Genomic DNA, 23,339 nt, shown 5'->3' on the forward strand with positions numbered 1-23,339 from the left:
GAATAAAGTCAAAAAGGAAGAAAAAGTCAGGTATAGCACACGCATTGGGCTCTCAGCTAGTCAATAAACCCACATGTCAAAGGACACCAGCCATCATTGTTCCATGTGCATCAGCTCAGACAAGCTCTGATCTTTCCCTGTGCTCTGCCAACTTATGCAATCTGCAGCTTCACCCAAGGATCCCTGCATGCAGCCCAGGACTCCTCCAACAGCAGATATAGACCTCCTCCTCTCTGCATTGTACCTCACTGCCTGTCTCTCTGTAGCAGGAACATATCATTTGCCTCCACCCACATACCTGCAGCCTTTCAGAGAGTATGGCCACCAGCAAGTCCTCAGGCAGCACGCAGCTCATAAAGCCCAGCTCTCCTGCTGTGCTGCCACTGACACTCAGCCGTTGCTGCGCAGGAACGCAGGGAAGGGGAGAGAGGAGATGAGAACTGGATGAGCCCTGCAATGTTGAACACCACAAGAAAAATAAACCACTCGGAAAATCCCTGAACAATTCCAATTGCTGGGCTTGGAGCTGGGATTTCTCGCTAGCAGGAGACTAGAACAAAACCGCAGGCCAGCAGCTCCAGGGGACAACCCTGGAGAGCATATCCCTTGGCCAGCAGAGACTCAAGCTTCCAAGCCTCCAGCACAAGACCCTAACAGCTTTGCCCACCACCTGCAGCCACGTTAGTCAGGACTGCACTTTGCCAAGAAACTGTTAAGACCCAGTAGAGTTTTTCTGCCAGAGCACAGGGTTTCATTCCCACCCCGAGCCATGCCCAGCCTGCCCAGCTGGCTCTCTGCACTATATACCCCTGCACCAGTCTCTGGGTGACATGGAGTCTCCACTGTAAGCAGCCCCTTCACTTCTCAAAGGCAACAGAAAGGTCCCAGGCATTAACCAGTGCAGATCATGGTTCACCTGGGAGCCTGTCGGGTCTGTTACATGCTGTTTCTGGGATTGGGACGCATGGGCATCCATCTTCCTCTTGCCTGCTGTGGTGCTCGCCCGGCCGCGGGAACTGACGGACTGCAGGCTGACTTTGTCCCCAGAGCTGGACTGGCTCACATCTGGGCTGTGCCTGGCCTCAGCACTGAACTGCAGGCTGAGGGACACGTCTGCATTTTGACCTGCAGAGGGGACAGACGGCTCAGCAGGGCTGGCGATGGGCACTGCAGGGAGCAAGCAGGCACCTTCCACCCCAATGGGCGAAGCCCTGCATCCTCGTACAGACACAGCACTCGTCCCCCAGCCTGGCACTAGCAGCACTGCTCTCCAGAAGTAGCTCCTTCCCTGCTTCTTTTATTAACATGATAAAGGATACCATTTGATACTGAATTTTAAAGCCAGAGTTTTTAATGCACAGCCCTGTCTCCCTCCTAACAAATGTTCATGCAGGTGACACTGTTTGCATAGTAGCTCCTCTACGGGTCAAACCAAGGATTTGTCCTCCAGGACCATCGTTTCTGTACCGTGCACCCATGCTGCGTTCTCACATGGAGACTGTAACATGCAGCCCTGCCCCAGCTGCATCATCCATCTCCACTGGAGCTAAATCCTCCGTGTGGGATAACCCCACTTGGGACCCAAACCCTTCTTCCTTCCACCAGCTCCCAACATAACCAGGTTCAAAGCTGAGCAATGCAAAACTTTCCCACCAGAGCCAGGGTCTGGCCTCACCCTGCAGAGCTTGGGGCACCAACTCCCAATAAAGTTTCCTAAAAGTTTCCGGTCTCACATGGAGAACACAACACAACACGCACGAGCTGCGTGACCTGACAGTGTATATAGGAAAATCTCTGGAGAAAAGAGCTCATCTGCAGAGTCTCTCTCATCTGAAACTCCTCTGGGAGGTTATTCTTCCCTTTCTCTCATGTTTGTGAAGCCACACTCCAAGTCAGTTGTCTAGTGCTTAAGGAGGCACTTCAGAGGGCTTTTTCCCAGTTAAAGTGGGCAGCAGCTCTGCCTGATGGCCATGAGAAGCAAGCTGGATTCAGCTTTGAGGAAATATAACAAAACCCTGAGAAAAATACAGGTGTGCTTCACCACTCCTAGGAAAAGGAACATGTGCCAAGAAGCCCAGGGGCAGTAAAAGTGCCCCTGTCTGAGCCCTTAAAATAGAGATTATTTTTTTTTAAATAAAAAAGGTGCTTTATGAAACGGCTTTGCGTTTCTACACGCTGCACCCATGTTCACTAAGAGACCCAAGGGCTGTCAGACTTCTTCTCTGGAGCAAGAAGTGGAAGGTCATGGTGTGTTTCCAACGGGCTGCTCTGGGTCCAGCGTTTCTCCTTACCAGCATCCTCTGTCTCTTTGTGGCTCTGCTCGATGGCAGCCCTGATGCACAGCTCCCGGGCACGGAGCCCTGCTGAGCTGCTCCTGTCCGAGATGGCTTCTGTCACCACGGCGTCGATAGACAAGCAGGCAGCACTGTAATATTTGGACAGGGCAACCGCTGCTACTGTCTTTCCTTGAGAAAGAGGAAGACTGCTTGGTTACACTTGCACGTGAGGCATTTACAGGGCTCTGGAAAGCCCCCAAACAGGATTTCAAAGTTTCAAGGACGGTCGGAAAGCAAGTGCCCCTTCAGGGGAGACCATAAGGGAGGCAGCTTGAGCATGTTTACAAGTGTTGAACTCTAGAGCCAGGGGGATCGTCTCCACCTCATGTTCAGCTGAGGTCTTTGTCCCTTGTGGTGACCTCAACCCTGGGCCAGGACATCGTTTTGAGCCCTGTCCCACCACCACTCAGACCACTTGCTAGCCTGGGCTGGTCGGTGCTGACTCAGGCAACATCTGGGCACAGTTGGGGGTCAGTATGGGCTAGGGACTGCTCCCAAGAGGCAACATGGACACTAGGCAATGTGGTCCCACAAAGCAACGGGGACGTGGCCACCTTGTTTGGGGAAACGAGAGCCTAGCTGTACAGACACAAGATGAGCCACACCACTTGCACTAGCTAGGCAATGGCCTGGGACCATTTCATGTGCCAGCAGAGCTGTGGCTTACCTTGCTTCACTTCAACTGGACAACCAAGCACCATGGTCCACCAGGATATGTCTCTCCTGCTTCCCCCCCTTCTTGCAGCCAAGGGCTATGGTTCCCGTACCTGTCAGGGGTGCCCCATGGACGATGACGACGATCCCTCTGCGGTTTCGGGCTGCGCGCCCTTCTGCAGAGATGTCGGTGCCAAGGTGGCGGGCGATGGCCCTATAGACAGGGCTGTCGTCCAGTTCTCCTATGGCCTCCTTGCTGCTGGTGGTGCTTTGCTGATGCTCTGCTGTGAAGAACCAGGTAGAAAAGTCAGCCTCCTGCCTACCTGTGATCCTGATCATCCTCCCCATCCCCTCACATCCTGGGAGAGGAGACTCTGCTGAAGCCAACATCACACCTGCGGTCTCACCATGGCTCTCCTCTAGGTTGTGCAGATCAGGGTCTGCCCTAGATGCTGGTGAAGGTGCCTATTCAGAGTATAGTAAATGAGGTGACAGAAAGACAAAAGAATGAGCATCTGGCAATACCTAAAAGGATTGGGCCAAATCTCCTTCCATGAACTGTCAACATAGTCCTCATGGGAGTTTGGTCCCAGCTCCTGCTGAGTAAGGTGGGGACAGGCAAAACTAGGCATTTTACACAGTCCCAAGGGAGGGGCTCCATTTGGGCACCAAGCGATTATCCAAAAGCTGGATGTTTTAGGAATATTATACTAGGACCTGCGGCTCTGAATTCACCATAACAGCATTTGCAAAGAGCTTAGGAGGTCACCAAAAGCCATCTCAGCTTGCAGTGCCACCGAGGACAGAGAGAGTGCTGCCCTGTCTAGGAAAGGGAACAGCATCATCCTGATCCCAGCAGCTCCTGGGGGCAAAGGTGCTCATTTGGCAAAACTGGGGGAAACCTCCCTGGCCTCTCACTTGTCCCTGCCCTAAACTCTTCTCAGGATCCTACAGACTTCATATGCAAGAGCAGATTCAGGGCCTACAGGAGTGAAGATGGCACCAGGCTGCAGTGAAGTGATGGAGGTGACACTGAAATCCTCCACTGAGGCCCTTTTGCCACAATGGACATAAAAGAGGTGAAGAGCTTAGGGTTATTACCTGTTCCCTGTCTTTTCTCAACACCTTCCTCTTCTCCACATTCAGATTTAGAGTCCACCTTGTTGGACTGGCTTTCATCACAAATGGAGAAGGGAATGACTGAGCTATGGGATGAAACAGCGTGAACAATCCCAGCAGAGTGCTTTCTTCCTTGATCTGATGGAGACTGGACATCTTCAAAGTTTGCTGACAAGGAAGGACATGGGGAGGGAAGAAGAGGGTGAAGAGTCAGGCAATCTACTCTTTGCCATTTGCCACATGCAAGGATGGAAAACTTCCCAAGGAGAAGCCTGTCCAGGCTGTCTCCACCCTCGGGTGGATTCTGAGTTTGTGCTTTTTTGCTAGGAAGAAGCAAATATAAGATAACTGGTGACATTAGACCTGGTCCTTCTGGCCAAAAAACCTCATCCAATCCTACTTTTTGTGGAGGAGGAACATAAAGGGACATCCTGACTATTTCCCCAGTCCATGGCAGGCAGATATGAGCTTGCGTTGGCTGCACTCAGGGCTAGTAGAGGATGTGTGTTACAAGCTACATGCTTTCACCCCAGAATTCTTCCACCAAGCTGGGGAACGGGTGGCTGCTAAAAGCACGGGCTTTCCATGGAGAATGAGGTCATGGAGAGCTCAGGGTATGTGGGCTGGAATCCTTGCTGTGTCCACACTCAGGACAGCCAATGCCAAACCCTCACCATTGTCCTGGCCTACTGGTTCCCCAGTCTTGGACTTTGCCTGCTCATCCTGCAGCCTCTTCTGGTCCTGGTGGTACTCCAGCACCTCTGGGGGCAGCTTCTCACCCGGGGCACGTGGAGGCAGCAACAAGGTATTGTGGCAATTGTAGTCCTTCAGCATCCGCAGGATCTGTGCACATAGGGAAGAGAAACCATATATGGGATGCGTTTCTTGACCTTCATCACATGAATAGACTCCCCAACAAACCTATCTTCTCCCTCATTCCTTCCTCCCAACAACACGGACTTATCCAAGCCCCTCCACAGCCTGCCAACAGAGCTGGCTAACCCTAAAGTGCCACCAGGCTTTGCCCTCGGGACTGCCTCCATCTCCCTGGCACAAGCCTGGGAATGCTGGAGTGCTGTGAAGCTATGGGAGCATGCACATGGGGACCAGACATTCCCTCTCACCTGCTCCTCAGCAAGGTACTGCTGGTCAAACTCCAGCGAGTAAAACTCAATGGGGAACTCGCATGGGTTCTTCACCACCACTGTCCCCTCCGCCCCACGGCTGGATGGCAACAATGGTCCCAGCTCGAGCACTGGGGGGCTGAACTCCAGCTGTGGCTCCAGCCCATGCCCCGAGACCTGCAGCTGGAGGTGCTGGTTGCTCTGGCAAATGTTAATCTTCAGCTCGCTTCTGTAGGACTTCTGAAAAGAGAGAAGTGCAGAAAGCTCCTCCCTTAAGTCCCAGGTGACAGGGCCTCAAATTCAACTCTTGCCCCAAGGTCAGGGGTGTTATCGGTACCTCTAAGGCGAATGGAAAACAGGTATTTACTTATGGCAGGCGCTACAGCATCTGCATGCTGGCTCTGAGTAACTGGGATGGATCCTGCTGTGAAGTGTAACTGGATATTTGGGTATCAGATGAATCTAAAATGGACTATCAGATGTTTTCACCTAGTCATGAGGGAGCACGGTGCTCATGAGAAAGGTCCTCAGGGTAATGTTGCCCAGATGCAGTCCTGGCACTGCTGTGTCAGGCAAACGTTAGCTATATGAAAGAGGCAGATGAGCTCTCACTGGCTAGAAATAAGGGTCGTCTCTGCTTAGTGTTTGGCTCTGGTCAAAGCCAGAGACAAGATGGTTACATCTCTACTAGCAATTAAAACATCCCTGGCACTGTTCCCAGGCATGGAAGTACCTGTGTCCATACTTACACGCTGCCAGTTTCCAAGTCACAGTGGCCACATGCAAACTGCCTTTGGGAATGCTCCATCATTTAAGCTGACTCCCAAACTGCATGGGAACATGCAGACAGGCTGGGCCAGAGCCACAGGGACTGCTGGCAGCACATCACTACAGGTGACTGTCCTGCTGTGCCCAGGAAGGTGTCTGGTGGCTTTTTTGTCTGCTGGTACCAGCAGCAGGATTAGCCTAGATTGGCCCTTCCAGGATTATCAACTGTGAGCATGCCAGCTGCTCTGCACCAGGGCATTACAGCCTGCAAATAAGTGCACGCAAGGGGGAAGATGAGGGGAAACAGGCAGATTTTCCCCCCACATGTTGAGAGTTAGCCACACTGCAGTATCCTGATGCTCTCTGTGCAAGTTCCCCATGGGGATTTCAAAGCCCTTCTCAGAAGAGTGTCCTGCAGGGGAAAAAGGCACAGCGGGTACAGGGCTTGCAGAAAGCTCCATGTGGAGGCAGATCTCATCATCTCCTCCCTGCGCTGGGCTCTCGTTACCACACTGCCCTACCAGACCTCCTGGGGGTGACACCTGCCAATCTCACCTCTTCCGTGGGTGAAAACCTGACTCGCATGTTGCATCGCTGTCCTGGAGCGAGGGCTCCAGCTGAGGGCAGCACCTCGAAGACACAGGGCTTGGCCTTCAACTCCTGGAGCCGCTTCCGACGCATGCTTGCTGGCAAATGTTTGTCCACCTGAGCACAAAAACCCAATTGTGTGAGGTCGTCTTGGTCTGTGAGGACAGACCCTCAGTTCCTGCAGTCTTCTGAGATACTGTCACAGTGCTGAGAACACCCATATCCAAACCAGATGTGGCCACCAGTGGCCTAGAACTGGAGAAAAAACATGTAGGCAGGGCAGGCAGATGGGGAGGCATTGTCCTCAGAAAAGAAGGAATGGGTGAAGGTGGCAGGGAAGCAAAGCATCAGCTAATTAATGGGTCCAGGTGAACCAGCCTTGCTCTGTACCCTCAAAAGCTTCCTCAAATGAGCTGTAGCCCAAGTACTCAAGCAGCCACAGGGGTAGAAAAGGCAAGAAAGGCAAAGAAAACCCCACCAAGAAGTTACATGTTAAACATTATCTGTGCTTTACCTTCTTAACAGGCTCATTCACGGTGATGAACCATTTACAGGGGACCTGGAGCTGATTGTGGAGCTGGATGGTTTCTTCCCGGCACTGCCCACACTGGACAGCGGAGAACTCCAGTCTGTCCCTGGAGAGGCAGAGGGACGGCACAGCCACGTTGGCACGGAGGCGGATGTGAAATGTGGGGCCTCCTGCTACCTAGTGAAGGACAGAACATCCAGCTGAGACCCCAGGTGACATCTGCTGCTGTCCCCAATGTGCCACCTGCCCCAAAAGGTGGTGTGGGCACAGGAAGGTGAGGAAGCATGCAGTACCTCGATGGGCAGGAGCACATCCACTTCTCCCAGCAGGTTGGCACTTTGTGGGTCGAAGCGCACTTCGAATGTCTCTGTCTCGCAGTAGGGCAGGTGCTTCACGCGGTCCAGCTCCACGCTGAAACCTTGAACAGATGAAAATAGAACAGCTGAGATACACAACCAACATGAATGTGTTACAAGCACATTAAGGCCATCTGGGTGTCCTGGCTGGCAGCTCTTTGCATCTGTGGAAAAGCCTGCCACTCCTTCTCCCTTGTCACTGCCCAAGGAGAAAGGGTTTTCACAGCCAGAATCCAAGCCCCACATGGTAAAAAGGAAGCACGTCAGTTGAGGAACTCCAGAAATTCCTTCATCACGCATCCCAGGGAAAGATGCACAGACCTCTCCAAAGGAGAATTTCCAACTAGAGATTGCCCCATGCCGTGGTGCTCCCTGGAAAACAACTTAGAGGAGACACCTGACCATCCTTCAGACACAACGAGTCACAATTTGATGGTACTGAAGCCTTACCTCAAGGCCTGTTTCGGAAGCCTATTTTGATACAACAGAGGACCTCATAGGCTGTTTTCTCAATAAAGGCTAACAGAAGTGCTATGACATCATGAAATTTAAACAAAGCACTTCCAAACCACAAAGGGTCCATCTGTTTCCAACACAAGCCCACAGAGTGCACAAAGAAACTCAGGTGATGCTCATGGTAGCCAAGAGCAGATGATGCAGAGAGGTGACCAAGGCCACCAAGCCCATCTAGCCCCTGCAATGAACTGTTAGAGCAGTCACAGACAGGCCAGATCTCTGGGCACTGCTGGTCAGGAGAACTCAGGCTCTAAAGCACTGGGCAGAGGATCCCAAGGAGGAAAAAGCGATACAAATGAGCACTCAAAAAAACTCCACATGTCCAGTGGCTTAAGCTAATCTGTCGGAGACAGCTCCTTCAAGCCCACATGAAGTCTGTCCAGCACTGTTACCTGTGCCACGCAGGACCCGTCCATCAGCGTGGAAACACACAGGGAACTGCCCAGTGTTGGTGATCTTCACTATGTGTGTGTGGATGTTACCAAGAATGACGTAGCCAAAGTCCAGGACATACTCAGGCAGCTCAGCTCTGAAAGGAGAAGTAAGGACAGTCCTTAAACCACAGCCTGGCTACATTTCTAAGTGGGCAGAAGATGCAAATAAAGTGGATATTTCTGTATTCACTGTTGTAAAAAGCCAACTCAAGCCCGTGAAACCCAAGCCTTGACCATCTGGTAGTAAGACTTTTGCAAGCCATGGGGAGCATAAGTCCTAGGTTTTATCAGCTACCAATGGGACCTTAAAATAACATTAGTTTAAAATGGATACTGGTCACAGCTCCTTTGCTACAAAAAGCCATTGTAGTTAAGTCCACTGGACCTCCACTGGTCTCAATGAAACTGCTAAGCCTGGTGTACAGCCCGAGCCTGAAATTGCTTCAGGACATTGTAATAAGATTTGCCTGCACAGGAAATCTTCACCGCTCTGCAACCATATCTATCCCCAAAACAGCACTGGTAAATGCAGTAATCAACACCTACAACATACATGGGAAGGTCCTTTTCCAGAGCAATCCCTCTTGGGAAAACACGTAAATGATCTGTTTTGCAGAGCATCTTCTTCCTGAAATGGAACCTACCATGCCTGTGCCCGATCATGCCGGAACAAAGGGAAGGACCAAGTTTCCTAGGTAAGCCCTGCAGTCCCACCAGCACCCAAGCCACCTGATTTGGGGTTTGTCAGCCTGTGAGATTCCCTGCTCTTTTTGCTTAGCATGGTCTGTTAGCTGGAACAAATACACCAGCTTTGAGTTGCCTCTTTCAGAGCTGGTCAGCAGGGATGGTGCCTGTGCTGTCTGGAAGGGCTTGAGGGTCCGCACTGGACACCGTCAGCTCTAAGAATAGAACCCAACATCTGCAGGGAGTTGAACACCTCCAAAGCTCAGGGTGGCCTTGTGGAAGTGAGGACACTCAGGTACCCACAGTGAGCATGTCAAAGCTATCAGGATCAGACCCTTTCTGAAGTCCCCAGCTATTCCCAGCTCTGCAAACACAAGGAGCTCTCAGGAGCAGGGGTGCACTGCTGGGTGTTAGCCTTGGGGCACCTGGAAATAGGGTACAGGAGCCCCTACTAACTTGAGAAGCCTCCGACGAGCACGCTGGTCAAAGGCAGTATCCGCCAGGGGACCAGAGGCAAGAGCTTTCTGCTGCTCCAGGGCATGTTCCTCTATCAGCATCTGCTCCATCTGCATCTGCAGCCAAGTGTCCAGCTGAGGAAAGGAAAGACAGTGGCTGGTTGGCAAAAGTCCTTCCCAAGGCACAGGTTTGTCTCTGAAAGAGGATCGCACCCTGCTCTTATTGAGAGGGGTGATGGGGTCCTTCTGTCTCGCTGCTCAGTGTCTGTGACACCTCCTGCACTCTTAGTCAGGATCTGATCTCAAGAGAAATGAGCTCCAGCATCTTCTCCTGCCCATTTGCTGTTATAAAAGCTGATCTGGCCAGACAGACAGACAAGCCAGGAACCTTCCAGAGCTCTGAGTATTTTTCTGCCTCCAGCCAGTGCCAAAGCAGCTTGGACAAAAGCTCTCTTGAAAAGGGAACCAAAGTAAAGCTGGTGCCTCTTGGAGATGAACACTGACGGCACAGTCCCAGGTTGCAATTGGGCTGCTGCTATTAAGCTCTGTAAACCTGGCAGGGCTTGGGTTGTGAGCAACAAATACTGCAGCGATGACCTGCATCTCCGTCACAAAGTACCATAAATCTAATGACTTGAGTGTGGTCTTCAGGATCTCTCCCTGGGGTAGCCCGGGAAGCTCGTGCACCTACAGGAGGAACAACTGCCAGAAGTGGGCAGCCCCTGGGGCAATGCTGAGCTGATGTATGGTCATGGCCAAGTGTGGGCAGGGAAGACCCATGTGCCAGCAGGGCACTGGGAAGCCTCCTGCGGGGTGCAAGGGGACCAAACGACACAAGGGGAGGGTGGTATGTGCCAAATGGGGCAGCAGCCATTCTCACCATGGTGCCCGAGTCATCCGTGGGTGGCTCCACGGTCGCAGCCTCCTCCAGAACAATTACTCCATCTCTCTGGCTGTCTTCTTCCATCTTTTCTTTCACCTCCTTGAGGATCTTCTCATATTTTTCATTTCCTGAAGGAAGAAAACATCCACAAATAGAATTGTGGGCACAGTGCCATTCCCATTTGAGCTGGGAAGCCCCACTCCCCCCACGCTGGCCTCTTCCAGAAACACACTCCTCGAGCAATGTATGGAAAGCGGATGCTGCTTTTCCTCTATGAATCCTGATGTTCACTCCCACCCATCTTCCTCCCCACATAGGAGCATCTCATCCCCTGCAATGTGATACAAATCCAACCCTGCCAAAATCCCTGCCAGCCCCTATTACAGCTTTCCCAAGTGTTTCTGTCTAGCCATCGTTTTGCCAGGACTCCGACAGAAATGCTGGCAAGCTCTGCAGGATGGTTCCTGGGGCAAAGCCCACACAGGCTTCTAGAGACTCAGGAAGCAACCAGAGGACTTAGTGTTGGTCTAACAGCCCTGACATCTCCAGGCTTGGTGGAGGTGGGTGCGAGCTGCCCTATGGGTATATGGCATGGTGGAAAAAAACAGGGGATCTTCCTGGGGAGCAGGCAGGCAGTGCTCACCTTTGATGTTCCTGGGCAGGTCCAAGTAGATCCTGGGAAAGCTCCCCTCTCCTTTCAGGGAGATTTCTTCTGGCTCCAGGTGACCTGCTTGGATCTGGAAAGTCCTGCAGAAGACTCCAGGCACTCCTGGTAGGTAATAGACTTTGAGCACTTGCTCCTTGCCAGGTCCAATGTAGCCCTGCAGGGCGTGGGAGAAGAGAGAAGGAACGTACCAAAGAGGGTTTGGTGGAAGGATGGCTCAGATGACATGCTGAGATGAGATGACAGTTTCTCATATATAAGAAAACGTCAGACAACATTGCTTTCTAGCTTTCTTCTATCCAAAAGCTCAATTCTCCTACACCAGGATGCAGTATGTCCTTTAGAGGGCTCGGAAGGCTGCATTCCCACAGGACAGACTGCCCTTTGCTCAGCATGAGCACAGCTCTTCTGCTAACGGTGTTTACCCTCTGCTAGCAAGAGCCAGACTGAACAAATAAAAGCTTTTTTACCAGCCGCTATGGAAGATGAGTGAAACGCCTGTGCTCTCAGCAGGGCCAGCAGCTCCTGTCACAGCACATCAGTGGTTCCCAGGCTGGTGTTGAAGGGCCTGATCCCTTATTAACAATCCCAACAAAACACCTCCTGCCTGTGTGGTTACACTGAGGGTGGACAAGCCTATCCAGACTCACGGTGATCTGCAAACATACATCTCTGGAAATGCAGGAGCAGAAACTAGGATGAGATCTAGGGAAGAAGGTGTTGATGGAAAGGACACCTCCTCTACGGGCTTCCAGAAGGGCTGCCCGAGCCCCGGGCTGGGCTCACGCCAGCAAGGTTGAGAGCAAATGCAAGCAGACAGCAACACAGCTCTGGATGAGAGAGCACAGCCACAGCTTTCTTTGGCTCGCCTTCTGCACATGGGGCTGGACCCTCAGCTCCCTGCTCCCCTCCACACTGCAGGGAGAAGCTGCTGAGTGGGACAGATCCTGCCACTTGGTCCCCTGAGCCCTCACTCCAGTGCACAACGCAGCTGCAGCAAAAGCGAGCCCTGTCAAGCTGTCAGCATCGATGATGCTGTTACAGCAACAGACTGCACGGGTCCAAGCAGAACTGTATCTTCAGAAGCTTGCAGGAAGAGGGCATCAGTGTGTCATCCCTTGTAGGAGACAAGCGTGAGGGAATGTGAGAGCCTTTTGGCTTCCTCTTCCCATCGTAAAAAGGGACATAGATAGGAATGCTGTTCCAGCTCAAAAACATCCACGCAAGACTGAAAAGCTGGGATGGTGGGATGCTGCAAACTCCTCTCCTCACTGTTCCAGCCCTGGTCCTCCCTGGCCCCCTCACTGCCCCTCAAAGCTGCTGCAGAGCAGCAAAGCTGAAGGAGTGAGGGACCACTACAGGAGCTGTTACAATTCTTAGCAAAGGAGCTTCATGAAGCAAGAAAGCAGTTAAGTCCCGCTTCGCGCTGGCAGGGGGCAGGCAGGGTTTGTAACAGGCAGGGACAAGGACTAAGTCCTGTCCAATCACACAAACTGGGTAAGGTGACCCTCAGGAGAGCTGGCATCATCCAGCTCCAGCGTCCGCACAACCAGAGAGCCCAGCAGCTGGGGTCCAGAGAGCTACCGAGGCAGTCGTGCCTCTGCCAGTGGTTGCTGTACGATAGCAGAGCCACCCGCCAGCAAAGGCCATTAAGGGAGTCTATTAGAACCACACTTGCTTGACCTTCTCTGCCCCCCAGCAGCAATTGCTTACAACCTTGTCTCTCCTGTCTGCTTTTGTGGGTTTTTCTCTTTTTTTTTTTCTTTTGTTTTCTTCCCCTTGTTTTCCCTATAACCCTCTCTTGGGCAGCCTGACATGGTCAGGGTTAATCACTTGTGCTACCCCCGGACTCACTGTGCTGGGGATGACGAGGGGCACGCCGGGCAGAGGGCTGTCTGCAGTGGCCGCGCTGGGGCTTAGCACCACATAGGTGAATCCCACCTTCCCACTGTTCTGCAGGGTGATCTCTGCTTCAGTGACTTCATTAAACCGCTGAAGAGAGAACAGAGGAGTGGAAAGCTGAAGACACAGGCCTGATACTGGGAATCTCCTTCTTTCATTGGGAAGACAGCAAACAAACACAGCAGAGGAGAGAAGCAGGGGAGATACGAGCACTTGACTCCCCCAGGATAACCTGGGGAACCCACAGCCACAGGGTACCTCTTAGCCTGACACAGCAACAGATATTTATGGCAGCATGCAGAGAGGCAATACCAACCACATGAAGAGCAGTAATAAAGAAACCAAAGAGGATACAAGTTCTCTGCACTTTAAGATGTCATCTACCACCTAGCTGAAACAAAGGAGATGGCATCAAGACATTGCAGAAGAAAAGGCACCCGCATACAAGTATTTGCAGTGCTTGCAGTGACAGCAAAAGGGGAGACAGTGCAACACATACAGGGCCAACAGCTGGAAATATCTGTGGGGTTTTTAACTGAAAAGAAGTGGGGATTACTCTGGGACATTCTTTCCAGCTACAGTGACTAGGAAGCCCAAGTTAACTTCCTCCCTGGTTTATTTTGTTGATTAATCAAGAGCACTAAAAGAGAGCATCTCCTTGGACCTCAGGCTTTAGGAGTGGATCAGCAGATGGATGTCTTGGTGCATGTCCCTCTGGAGATCACCATTGGGATCCTGCCTGCCCCAGGAGACAGCACTAGTTACCTTGAAAAGGAGAAATTCCCAACTTTAGGAGGGGTGGAGATGGCCATTAAAAACCAGCTTGGATGCAGGATGTATCACTCAAAGGTTGTACTTCCAAGCCATAGAGCCAACAAAGTAGCTGGGAAGGGGAGAGAGCCCTAGACCTCGGTGGGTAGCAACCTGCCAGTAGTGATGGTTTCAAGACAAGGACCTCCGCCAAGAGAAGCATGCAATACCTGCAGCCCGCAATCAATCTCCGTGACGTTTAGGAGGTAGTTGATGAGCGAAGCCTCCCCACTCAGCTTGATCTCATAGGTCGGCCCTCCCTCCACTTGGCACAGTGCCATGACATGGGCGACAATGTTTGCGTGGCCAAAGAAGGTGAACATGACCCTCTGGCTCTCTCCCGGCTGCAGCACACCATACAGCGGTAGGACATCGAAAACCTGGAGGTACGGAAGGAGAGATCGAGATGTCAAACATGAAAATAGATGCAGAAGAGCAGCCATGGCTTGGAGCAAAGTACAGACATGCCTGGAGGGACCTCTTCCTCAAACACAAGCAAAATCATCCTAATCTCATCCTGCACCCATTCCACTTACCAGTGGAGGGACCATGGGAAAAATCTCCCATACTCACTAATTAATGCATTAATTAATACACTACATTAAAGTAATTTGGGATGTCTCCTGGCAGCAAGAAATGCTCTCCACTGCATAGCTTCCCTTTAAAAAACACCTTTTACTGCCTTTACAAAAACATGACATTCGGAGCTGAGAGCCCTTGGAGCCGGGGAGAAGACTCCAGCCCAGCTTATCTGACTCTTGATGCTTTCCACTCTCTCTCTGACTTACATGCTGCTCTCTTTCAAGATGCTACAGTGAAAGCTACTGCAGAAATCTCCTATTGACCACTCGATTAGTAACAAGATGAATAATGCCCTCCATAGGTCCTGCACTGGTAACATCCTTGGTCAACCCTATGACGTGGCCCGCATGGCCTCTCCAACGACCAGTTGCTTCAGCGGTGCTGTGCCATGTGCTTGGAGGGGTGTGAGGCCACTCTGTGAGCAGCACTGAGGGCCACCGTGGGAATGGGGGGCTATATAAGCAAGTCGGATTCCCACTTACCTCCTTCACTCCCAAGGCAAGGGGCTCTGCCTCCATGAACTGCATCAGTTCCTTGATCCTCACTGGGCTATCAGGCTCTGCAGCACCTTCCAGCTCCACAGCACCGGATGGTAGCAGCTGGAAAACAAGCACCATGGGCTGCAGTAAGCAGCTGGCTGCTCTGAGTGAGACCACTCTGCTGCAGGCTTCACCACCTCATCAAGCCAGGAGCAGCTAAAATGAGACCTGGGTGCAAATCAAGTAGGGTTATGTCCATGCCAACAGTTGAGCATGGGTCCAAGCCCAGCCACAGATGAAACATAGGTTCCATTTGCACTTCCTACATGCAAGCTTGCATGAGGAAGCTGGATGCACCCAGCACTCAGTCCTGGCAGAGACCTCAAGGGCATTTTGCACCCTCATGCCAGCTCGCCTTCACTCACTCCTGCCCAAGAAACATGCCAAGGACCCGATGCCTGGACAGGTTAGGTTCTCCATGACAAAAACAGGAACACAGCTGCAAATGAGAAGTATCAAAACTGGGAAAATAACAACTTAGGAAGTGCTTGGCACAACTATCCAATTTCAGATGGTGCTTCAGTTTAATCTCGTGCACTCATCAGTGCTGGAGAGCTGAGGATTCCACCAGGTCATTCTTCTCAAATGACACCTTCCTGAAGAAGGCAGCTAAAACATTTTTCTGTCTTGCAGCAGCTGAGAGCTGGTGTTTAACCTTAGAGGTGCCATCTTTCAAAAGGAACCTCATCCCCGGGCTTCTGACCCCTATTTATAAACAAGGGCTTTGCGATTGCTCTTGAAGTTTAAGAATACCTGCTTCTTCAGTAATGCAAAGAAGTGCTTTGTGCCAGGGCCTTGACATGAGCAGAATCTGCAAGAATATTTACAGGACATCATTGGACCTAACTGGAGGCTACACCTCCCCAGTAGATAAAGCACTGCAGAGGGCTGAGTCTTCTCATGTTTCAATGCTTGTTCTGTCATCTCCACACTTTCAAACCTAGCAAAGCTTTACCAGGTGCATATTCCCAAAGATGCTAACCCACATCTTTCCTAGGCCTGTGGTCTCCTACCTCCCCAGGAAGGTTATACAGATATTGCCTTGACACAATGACCCAGGCAGAAGATGAAACTGCAATCCAGATGTATCCTTTGAAACAAATTTGGATCCTACTTAGCCATATCCACTTGAATTTCCTTGGTTTACTTGTGCATACACGGCAACAAAGCAGGAAATAAAGATGATTTCATACTTCTACCCGAAAACATTAGCCGCACTATGTTTTACATCTACAGGGTATCTTTCCTCATGATTCAGAAAAAACGTGCAGAGTTAAAATGACTGATATTTGGATGTGAGCAGGGATAACCCCCTCTCCTTGAACTTAATGCCAACGCTGGCGCTTTCGGAACCTCCTGTGCTTTCTTGCATCCTTTTTTATTGCCCCAGGAGCAGTCTCTGTCCCACACGATGCAGAACAAGGCACCAGTTCCCACTAGCATCAAGCTCAAGCTCCAAAGCACTGAGGTTCACCAGGAAGGTCAGCAGACCAAAGGCCATTTTCCATGGTAGAAGGAAGAGACAGTGCCTTTGTAAAGTCTCGTTTTATAAAAGGCAGCCCTGTAGCTGTCATTGCAATACCAGCTCTTGGGTGAAGGTAGAGACACGAAAATGGGTGGCTCTAACTAAGATGGAGAAGATGGTACATGGAGATCAGTACTTGGCATGGCTCAAGATGGGAAGGAAACTGGAAACCTTCACATCACGATGCAGATAAAAGCCTCACTTTACATTGAACCCCCCCCCGCCCCCCCAAAAAAACCCAACACAAAACCCAAGCCAAAAAAATCCCCAACTCAACATAGATCAGCAGGATCTGAGTAGGCTTCTCCAAGCAAAACTATCCTATTTCTCCCTCCTGTGTCCAGCCGCTGGCCCTGCTGCTCAGCCTGCTCTCAGGGCACGTGACAGCACAGCAGCAAAAAGAGAGATTGGCACAAGCACGGCTTTTCGGTGGCAAGCTGGCGGAGGCAATGCAAGTGGTAGGCATACAAGAAAATCTACCTTTGATTCCAGGGAGTCGGCTGCATCTGCTGCTCCCAGGGCTTCAGATAGCTCCTCCACACCTCCATCCCCAGAGCTGCTCTCTGCAGGTGCCGAGCACTCCGACCAGGTTCCCTCCTCCTTCAGTAGTTGGGGTTTGATGAAAAATTTAGGTGCCGGAGGGCTGAACCTGTAAAACAACATCACTTTGATCACGGACCTGCAGTGGGAGGGAGGGAAGACTGCACGAGCAGCTCCTCAGCAGGATGCGGCCCCTTAGCGGGCACTGGTGGTGTGAGCTCAGTAATGGGTCTGACCCAGCAACTCCCAAACCAGGATGGAGCAGGTCAACACTTGGGGCTGCCCAGGGATGACACCAGTATAGCAGCAGAGCAGACAGCTAGAAACTGGTTGCAACAAGGAACCAAAGAGGACAGAGGTGAATGGCTTGTGGGGAGGCAAAAAGCGCAGTGGGAAAGGAAAAGACAGATAAACTGTACAAAAAACGTTGAGACAGATGCAAAGGGGCAGATTCAGCCAGCAACGACCCAGTATGGACCCACCAGTGCCCTCCTGAACACACCCACCCAGAGGGCCAAAGCAAGAAGTTTTACAGCTCTACTAGATATTTATCCTGAACATTTCCCCTAACAATTACCCACAGCTGCAGGTCAGTATGAGCAAGCGGTGATGCCCACAGCCTGCTGTGCCCTGACAGGGCAGAGCCCAACACCACTCAGTGGCACCCAGGGAGCCCAGCAGGGAACACCCTCACACACCCAAGGCAAACACGGAAAGACTTGTCAAGCAACTCCAGACAGAGACTCATAATTAAACAGCCCATTGATCCCCAATGAGCACCAAAGCAGCAGCGATAACCACTTCGGGGAAGGAAGCTTTGGTGGTTTTTAATCAACATGCAGCAAGTATCCATGACAAGATTCATCTCACTGCTGTGCCACAGGTATTCCCTGGTTGCAAAACAGCTCTAACTGCACCTAGTGCTAAAAGGGCAGCAGCTCTGTTGAAACAAGGTTATAACCGATGTGGCACTTCCTGATGGCATGATTACCTGCCCAGCAGTTTCTAAATACAAATCGTGTGAGGACCAATTTGGCAAATTATTCAGCAAAGCAGTTCAACAGCTTGTTTTACAAACAGAGCCGAGTTTATAGTTTGACCAACATCTGTCAGTAACAAGTATATGGTTTTACATTTTCAAACATTCCCAGCTGACTCAGATTACATTCTGTTTTAAATCAAGGCAGGTGCTCTGCTTCTATTTCTAATGCCACATAGATGGACACACTTGAACCATGCCTACCTCTTACCATACCTATTTACAAGCATTCCCCCCCAGTCAAACAAGGCAGAATTTTTTACAGCAACCTGGGTGCTTCATTCCCAGCTGGGAATTTGGTGCTGTTAATGATGTGCTTCCAAATGAATATTTATCTTTAACTTTGTAGCTTATTATTTAAGGCTGGTTTTAATTTCTGGATTAGAGGCTCTGCTCTTTATAACCTGAGACGTCCCACCTGACTTGTCCTTCCTGCAACTGCACACAAGAACACAGGGGACCCCGAGCAAGACCTCGGCACTGTCTACACGTGGTAGAGCAAAGCGGGACTGGAGGGGACAAAGATGTTTGCTTGCCCCTGCGGAGCATTGCCCATCTCCAGTCCCATCTGTGTAACCTTCGCTCCCCTCAGCTGAGGCACCTTAATGTGTGTCAGGGCGAGCTGATGGGTGACCAAACTGCTCAATGTCTGCAGCAGCCGCTAACTTCAGCAGCTGCCTAAGGATGAAATAATTTCAGCTCAGCTGTGACAATGGTGCTTTTTGGCAACTCACAGCTTAACACTACCTTTCCCTGGTGACCAAAGAGATGCCTGCGGTGTAGGGGTGCCAACAGGAGCACCTCAAAGCCCTCCAGCTCCGCACCAGTCGAGTGCATAGGTCTGGCTGTCACCACAGTGGCTGTCCCAAAACTGCTAGCTGCAATCCATCCTAGCGAGGAAATGAAAAGGCAGCTCTTACAGCCGCTTGTGATAAATACTGTGGGTTAATAACAACACCTGAGGGAAGGTAAACCCCTGAGATGGAGAATCCATAATCATTTATTAAATTACCTTTAGTTTTATAGAATGGTTTGAGGCAACTTCATGGGATCGCAGTGCCTAGACAACAATATTTTTCACTCTAAAGTAGAAGCCCTCTGGGACATGGTGCTAGGAGATGATGTGATTAGCGAGTCCTGCTGCAGAGAAGCACAAAGTACAGCGAGGAACTTTTTCCAGTGGGGAAAGTCAGAATGAATAACAAGAACTGTAACGTGAAAAGAGAGGAAGGGAGCAAGGAAGCCAAGGTGTCAATGGAAAGCTGACCTCTGGGACAAGAAATCTTCCTGGCACTAAAGGGAAAAAGGTTGTCTTAGGAAAGAGGAAGGAAGGGGAAGATAACAAGATGCTCAGCATCAGCCCAGGCTTTAGGCAGCTCTTCCTCTCCAGCACCTTCTGGCCAAGGCTGTGAATGCAGGGAGGAAGGCAAGGAGCAGAGAGGACCTATCCCAAACCAGAGGGTCCAAAGGGCTGTGGAGGTGCCTCCACCAGCACCCTGGAGCTGAGACAAGAAGCCTGATATAAGCAAGTCAGCCTAGATCTGCAGTAGCTGAAAGTGAAGTGTTAATCCCTCCAGGTCCATCTCACCCAACCTGGCCACCCATCAGATAAGACAAAAATGCATCCAGGACTTAACAGCGGGGATTTGATAGGAGCACAGACAGACTGACATCAGGGAGAGGGGCACCCTTCCTGCTAGGACCAGGACAACCTTGTGCCACCCACTGTCCCCAACCTCTGAGATGTTAGAAAAAAAAGTATCTCAGCCTGTCTGCTAGTTTCTGAGCCTGCTAAGGACACAGCTTCACACCGCTTCCCACACCCACCTCCAAAAATAGAGGAGCTAGAAATCACACCGCTTCTGTGAACCACATGTGAACATTCATGTGGGATGATGTGACCCTGCTGGCTCAGGCTGTGTGAGAGCCATCAACATCAGAACCGGCCCTCCCCCCCATCAAACCTGCAGTGCTGCAACAGGAATGCCTGAGCTCCCCGCAGCCCCTGTTAGCACCGGGGACATGTGCCAGAAACCACCATCCCTTCGTATAAAATGCAAAAGCTTTAACAGCGTTGAGGCTGCTTCCCTACTGCACAGCACCCATGCGGGGAGCATCTTTGCCCAGGCCCCCAGGGACCACATGCTTGTGCACCCATTAGGCACAGCCACAGCACCAGGTGAAAACAAACCTCCCAACAAAGCATGAGCTCTTTTCTGGTTATGACAGGGCAAACCACCAGAGAGCACATGTCCACGACACATCTATACAGGCTTACAGGCCCCTTCGATGCACTTTTATGTCTCCTTCAGGCCATCACATGCATATTAGAAAAGCACTTCAGAGCAAGCCCTGGTCAACCTAAGGGTATTTGCAACTGAAAACAAAATAATATAATAAAGGAGTAGACTGAAAACCTTCCCAGTGCACCGTGTGGGAACAGCGGGCTTGAGCTGGGGCGCCCGGCCGGCAGCTGAGGAAGGTGGTGGTAATGGTTTACCCTCATCAGTAGCAAATATTAAACTGCTTTTCATCCAAATGGCCCTAACGACTATTTCTTTGCTAGGATAAATTCCGCTGCTGAGCAGAGGTTTATGTATTCACTGAACCACACATTGAAATTCAGACCAAGCAGTGGAGAGACAGAGAAGCAACATCACTGCAATGAGATCCGACACTTCCAACTTCTGTCTCGCACACGCTGGAAATGATTAAGCTGGATTTGGCATTCATCTGAATGCAGAGAGCAGTCCCGGGGACATCCCACTGTGACCAGGTATTAATTAACTTGAAGTTAATATGCAGTTTTAACAGCCACTTACTTGAGTCAGAAAAAAGTCAGTTCTGAGAGATCAGGAAGAATTTCAATATCTTGTTTGAAAGTAGAAATTGTGTAGGAATGGATGCAGGGATGTTACTACTGAAAAGAAGTGAAGTATCTCACTTTACTTGGGCAGCAATCAAAGCTCTCCAGCACCTTTCAGCAGAAACCACAGGATTTGATTTTGGGGTGCACCTACAGTCTTCAGCTCCTTCTGAAGCCCACAGACCTCAACTGTACCATCACTTTTGACAAGAAGAGTTAGAGGAGGGTCTGAGGTCCCTCAAGCTCCATCTGACATGGCTCATGCCTCTCCCAGAGTTATTTCCATGAGATGTGTCTTGTCCAGTTTTGCAGGGTGCGGGCACAAAAGCTCCTCAGCCGCCTTGGTCCAATCTAAGCTGGATCAGGGCCAGCCACAACCAGCACTACAGGCACAGCGGGTCTTTGTGGACATCATCCTTCGGCAGCAGTACTTTGCTTTCTACACAAGTTACAGCCCAGGAAGAAGACTCCACTGACTTTACTGGAGTTATTCTGACCTGTACTGATTTTACAGACAGCTAAACATTACCCATTAAGCCCTCTCCTTCCTCATGTTTTGCACATCAGCCAGGTGGTTTATAAGCATCAGGTGAAGTGGTAGGAAGCTACTGATTTCTCCATCTGACAGAAAGATGCTTCTAGATAAGACTCTGGCCAAAGGTCCCCCTGAACAAATCAGTAGCTCTAACAATAAATACAATTTGTAGTCTCTGCTCAAAATTAAACAAGGCCTGACAGCTGTAATCTGGACATGCTATTTAAAGTAATCAGCACCAGTTACAATCTTACCAGCTACTTCAAAAATGAGCTCTGCAAACAGACAACTGTATCGACTCCCATAACTGATAGCAAAGAAGGAGAGATGTGTTCCAGCCATCTTTGTGGCAGGGATCTAGACATTCACCATTTTAAGATGTCTTCATGGGGACAAGCTCCAGGAGCTTGGAAACATGAAGGGTACGGCTGCAAGGGTTAAAAAATATTAGGAAGTGGCAGGAAGCCAAAGAACTGGTTGAACATAACCAGTTGAGAGCAACAGGCTGCTCCTGGGTGTGTTAAGCAAGCAGAAGGCTCTCAGCCACAGAAAGAAAGATATTCTCAGTCTATCCTCTCTTTAGGGTAAAGGCTGCAGGAGACCAAAGCCAGATCTCAACAAGTTCATGAAAGGGATGAACAGGACACAGCCTGAGATGGTAGGGACCAGACCGGGTGCACCTGGCAGGCCAGCTTCACCCTACAAGAAGCCAAAAAGCAGCTCAAACCTGAGCTGAAGCATCCTGGGGGTTGAGGACCAGCATGTACATGGGCTCTGCCCAGGCACCCCTGCACTCTGGCTGCCCTGTTGCACCCCGCGGCAGCACACAAAGACCTCGCAACCCTTGGAGCGCAAGGGCTTGCAGCTGCTCTGTAGGAAAACCGAACGTTGAAGACAAGCTCACAGCACGGCTGCCAGCCTCTCTGCCCCTCAGCTAGCATCACTGTCCTTCCACGGTGCCAAGAGCAGAGTGAGGAGAAGGAGGAAGATGAAATGACAAAGCACGTCCTGAAGTTCTCACCTAGAAGGAAACGTCCCTGCTTGTCTCGAGTGCTTCTACCAAACCCCAGAAGGTGTCTCCACTGGCCCACGCTGATGCGGGCTGCCCGGCACGTACCAGGCAGGCAGCGATGCCACAGCCCAGTACGCCCTCCGAATGGAATTCTGCAGCGGGTCACCACAGGGAAAGGCAGGAGAAAGTAAAGCAGCAATGACAACGAACACAGAATAAAAACCAACCAACCAAACAGCTCCAGTTTAATGTACTTCCTAGGGTCGCATCCCAAAATAAATCAGACAAGACGCTGAAGCTCCACCCTGCTGACTATGCTGGCATCACCATCCATCCCCTGTCCAGAAAGAGCAGGGTCCCTCACACCAGCAGAAATCACAGATTTAAGGCTGTGTGTGGCTTTCACCCTGTGAAAAAGCAAGTTAACATCGCTGCTGAGTTATTATTAAAATTCACTCACTCACATAGTACAACATAACTACGCCTTGCTTTACCGAGAGCAAGGGCGACATACTCCCAGGAAACATGCTCACAGTCCAACGGCCCCACTGAGCTCCTGGGAGTGGGGCAAGGGACGAGCAGACAGGATTGGCCTGGTCCAGGTGACACCAGGGACAGCTGGGGAAAAGTGTGGGGTGATGGAAGCAAGTGTGTGAGAGAGAGGTGGCAGTTACCACTGAAGAAGCAGCAAGCACAGCAAGCTCACAGTTGGAAAGGTTTCCCACGGAGGAGGAAAAATGGCTCTCCCGAGGGCAGAGCAGCTGAAAAGGCGGCATTAATTGAGTTAGGCACTCTCAAAAATGCATGGCATGCCAGCTGGCCCAGAAGGACCCTCAGGGTGCCCGACACCCCAGGGACTCCTGCCTCCCTTTGCTATGC

General features: G+C 50.9%; 2 protein-coding genes across 2 annotated transcripts in view; both read right to left on the reverse strand.

Annotated features, from left to right (window-relative positions):
• LOC142036199 (hydrocephalus-inducing protein homolog) overlaps window positions 1-7,774 on the reverse strand; it is a 43,905-nt gene extending 36,131 nt beyond the window's left edge. Inside the window, exons 1-11 of the mRNA XM_075039320.1 lie at window positions 7,675-7,774; window positions 7,412-7,536; window positions 7,104-7,295; window positions 6,557-6,706; window positions 5,234-5,473; window positions 4,784-4,952; window positions 4,092-4,277; window positions 3,104-3,274; window positions 2,292-2,465; window positions 917-1,125; window positions 299-451 (exon numbers count right to left, since the gene is read on the reverse strand). Of these exons, the coding sequence (XP_074895421.1) occupies window positions 299-451; window positions 917-1,125; window positions 2,292-2,465; window positions 3,104-3,274; window positions 4,092-4,277; window positions 4,784-4,952; window positions 5,234-5,473; window positions 6,557-6,706; window positions 7,104-7,295; window positions 7,412-7,536; window positions 7,675-7,774 (1,869 nt within the window). The remainder of the gene's footprint in view (window positions 1-298; window positions 452-916; window positions 1,126-2,291; window positions 2,466-3,103; window positions 3,275-4,091; window positions 4,278-4,783; window positions 4,953-5,233; window positions 5,474-6,556; window positions 6,707-7,103; window positions 7,296-7,411; window positions 7,537-7,674) is intronic.
• Window positions 7,775-8,441: 667 nt separating this feature from the next.
• The window catches only part of LOC142036802 (hydrocephalus-inducing protein homolog), a 114,235-nt gene continuing 99,337 nt past the window's right edge, over window positions 8,442-23,339 (reverse strand). The window contains exons 24-30 of the mRNA XM_075040418.1: window positions 16,949-17,117; window positions 14,887-15,003; window positions 13,993-14,202; window positions 12,965-13,102; window positions 11,090-11,267; window positions 10,444-10,574; window positions 8,442-8,519 (exon numbers count right to left, since the gene is read on the reverse strand). Coding sequence (XP_074896519.1) covers window positions 8,514-8,519; window positions 10,444-10,574; window positions 11,090-11,267; window positions 12,965-13,102; window positions 13,993-14,202; window positions 14,887-15,003; window positions 16,949-17,117 — 949 coding nt within the window. The 3' untranslated portion in view covers window positions 8,442-8,513. The remainder of the gene's footprint in view (window positions 8,520-10,443; window positions 10,575-11,089; window positions 11,268-12,964; window positions 13,103-13,992; window positions 14,203-14,886; window positions 15,004-16,948; window positions 17,118-23,339) is intronic.

Source organism: Buteo buteo, chromosome 11 (genome assembly GCF_964188355.1).
Source record: "Buteo buteo chromosome 11, bButBut1.hap1.1, whole genome shotgun sequence".
NCBI classification, from domain to species: Eukaryota; Metazoa; Chordata; class Aves; order Accipitriformes; family Accipitridae; genus Buteo; species Buteo buteo.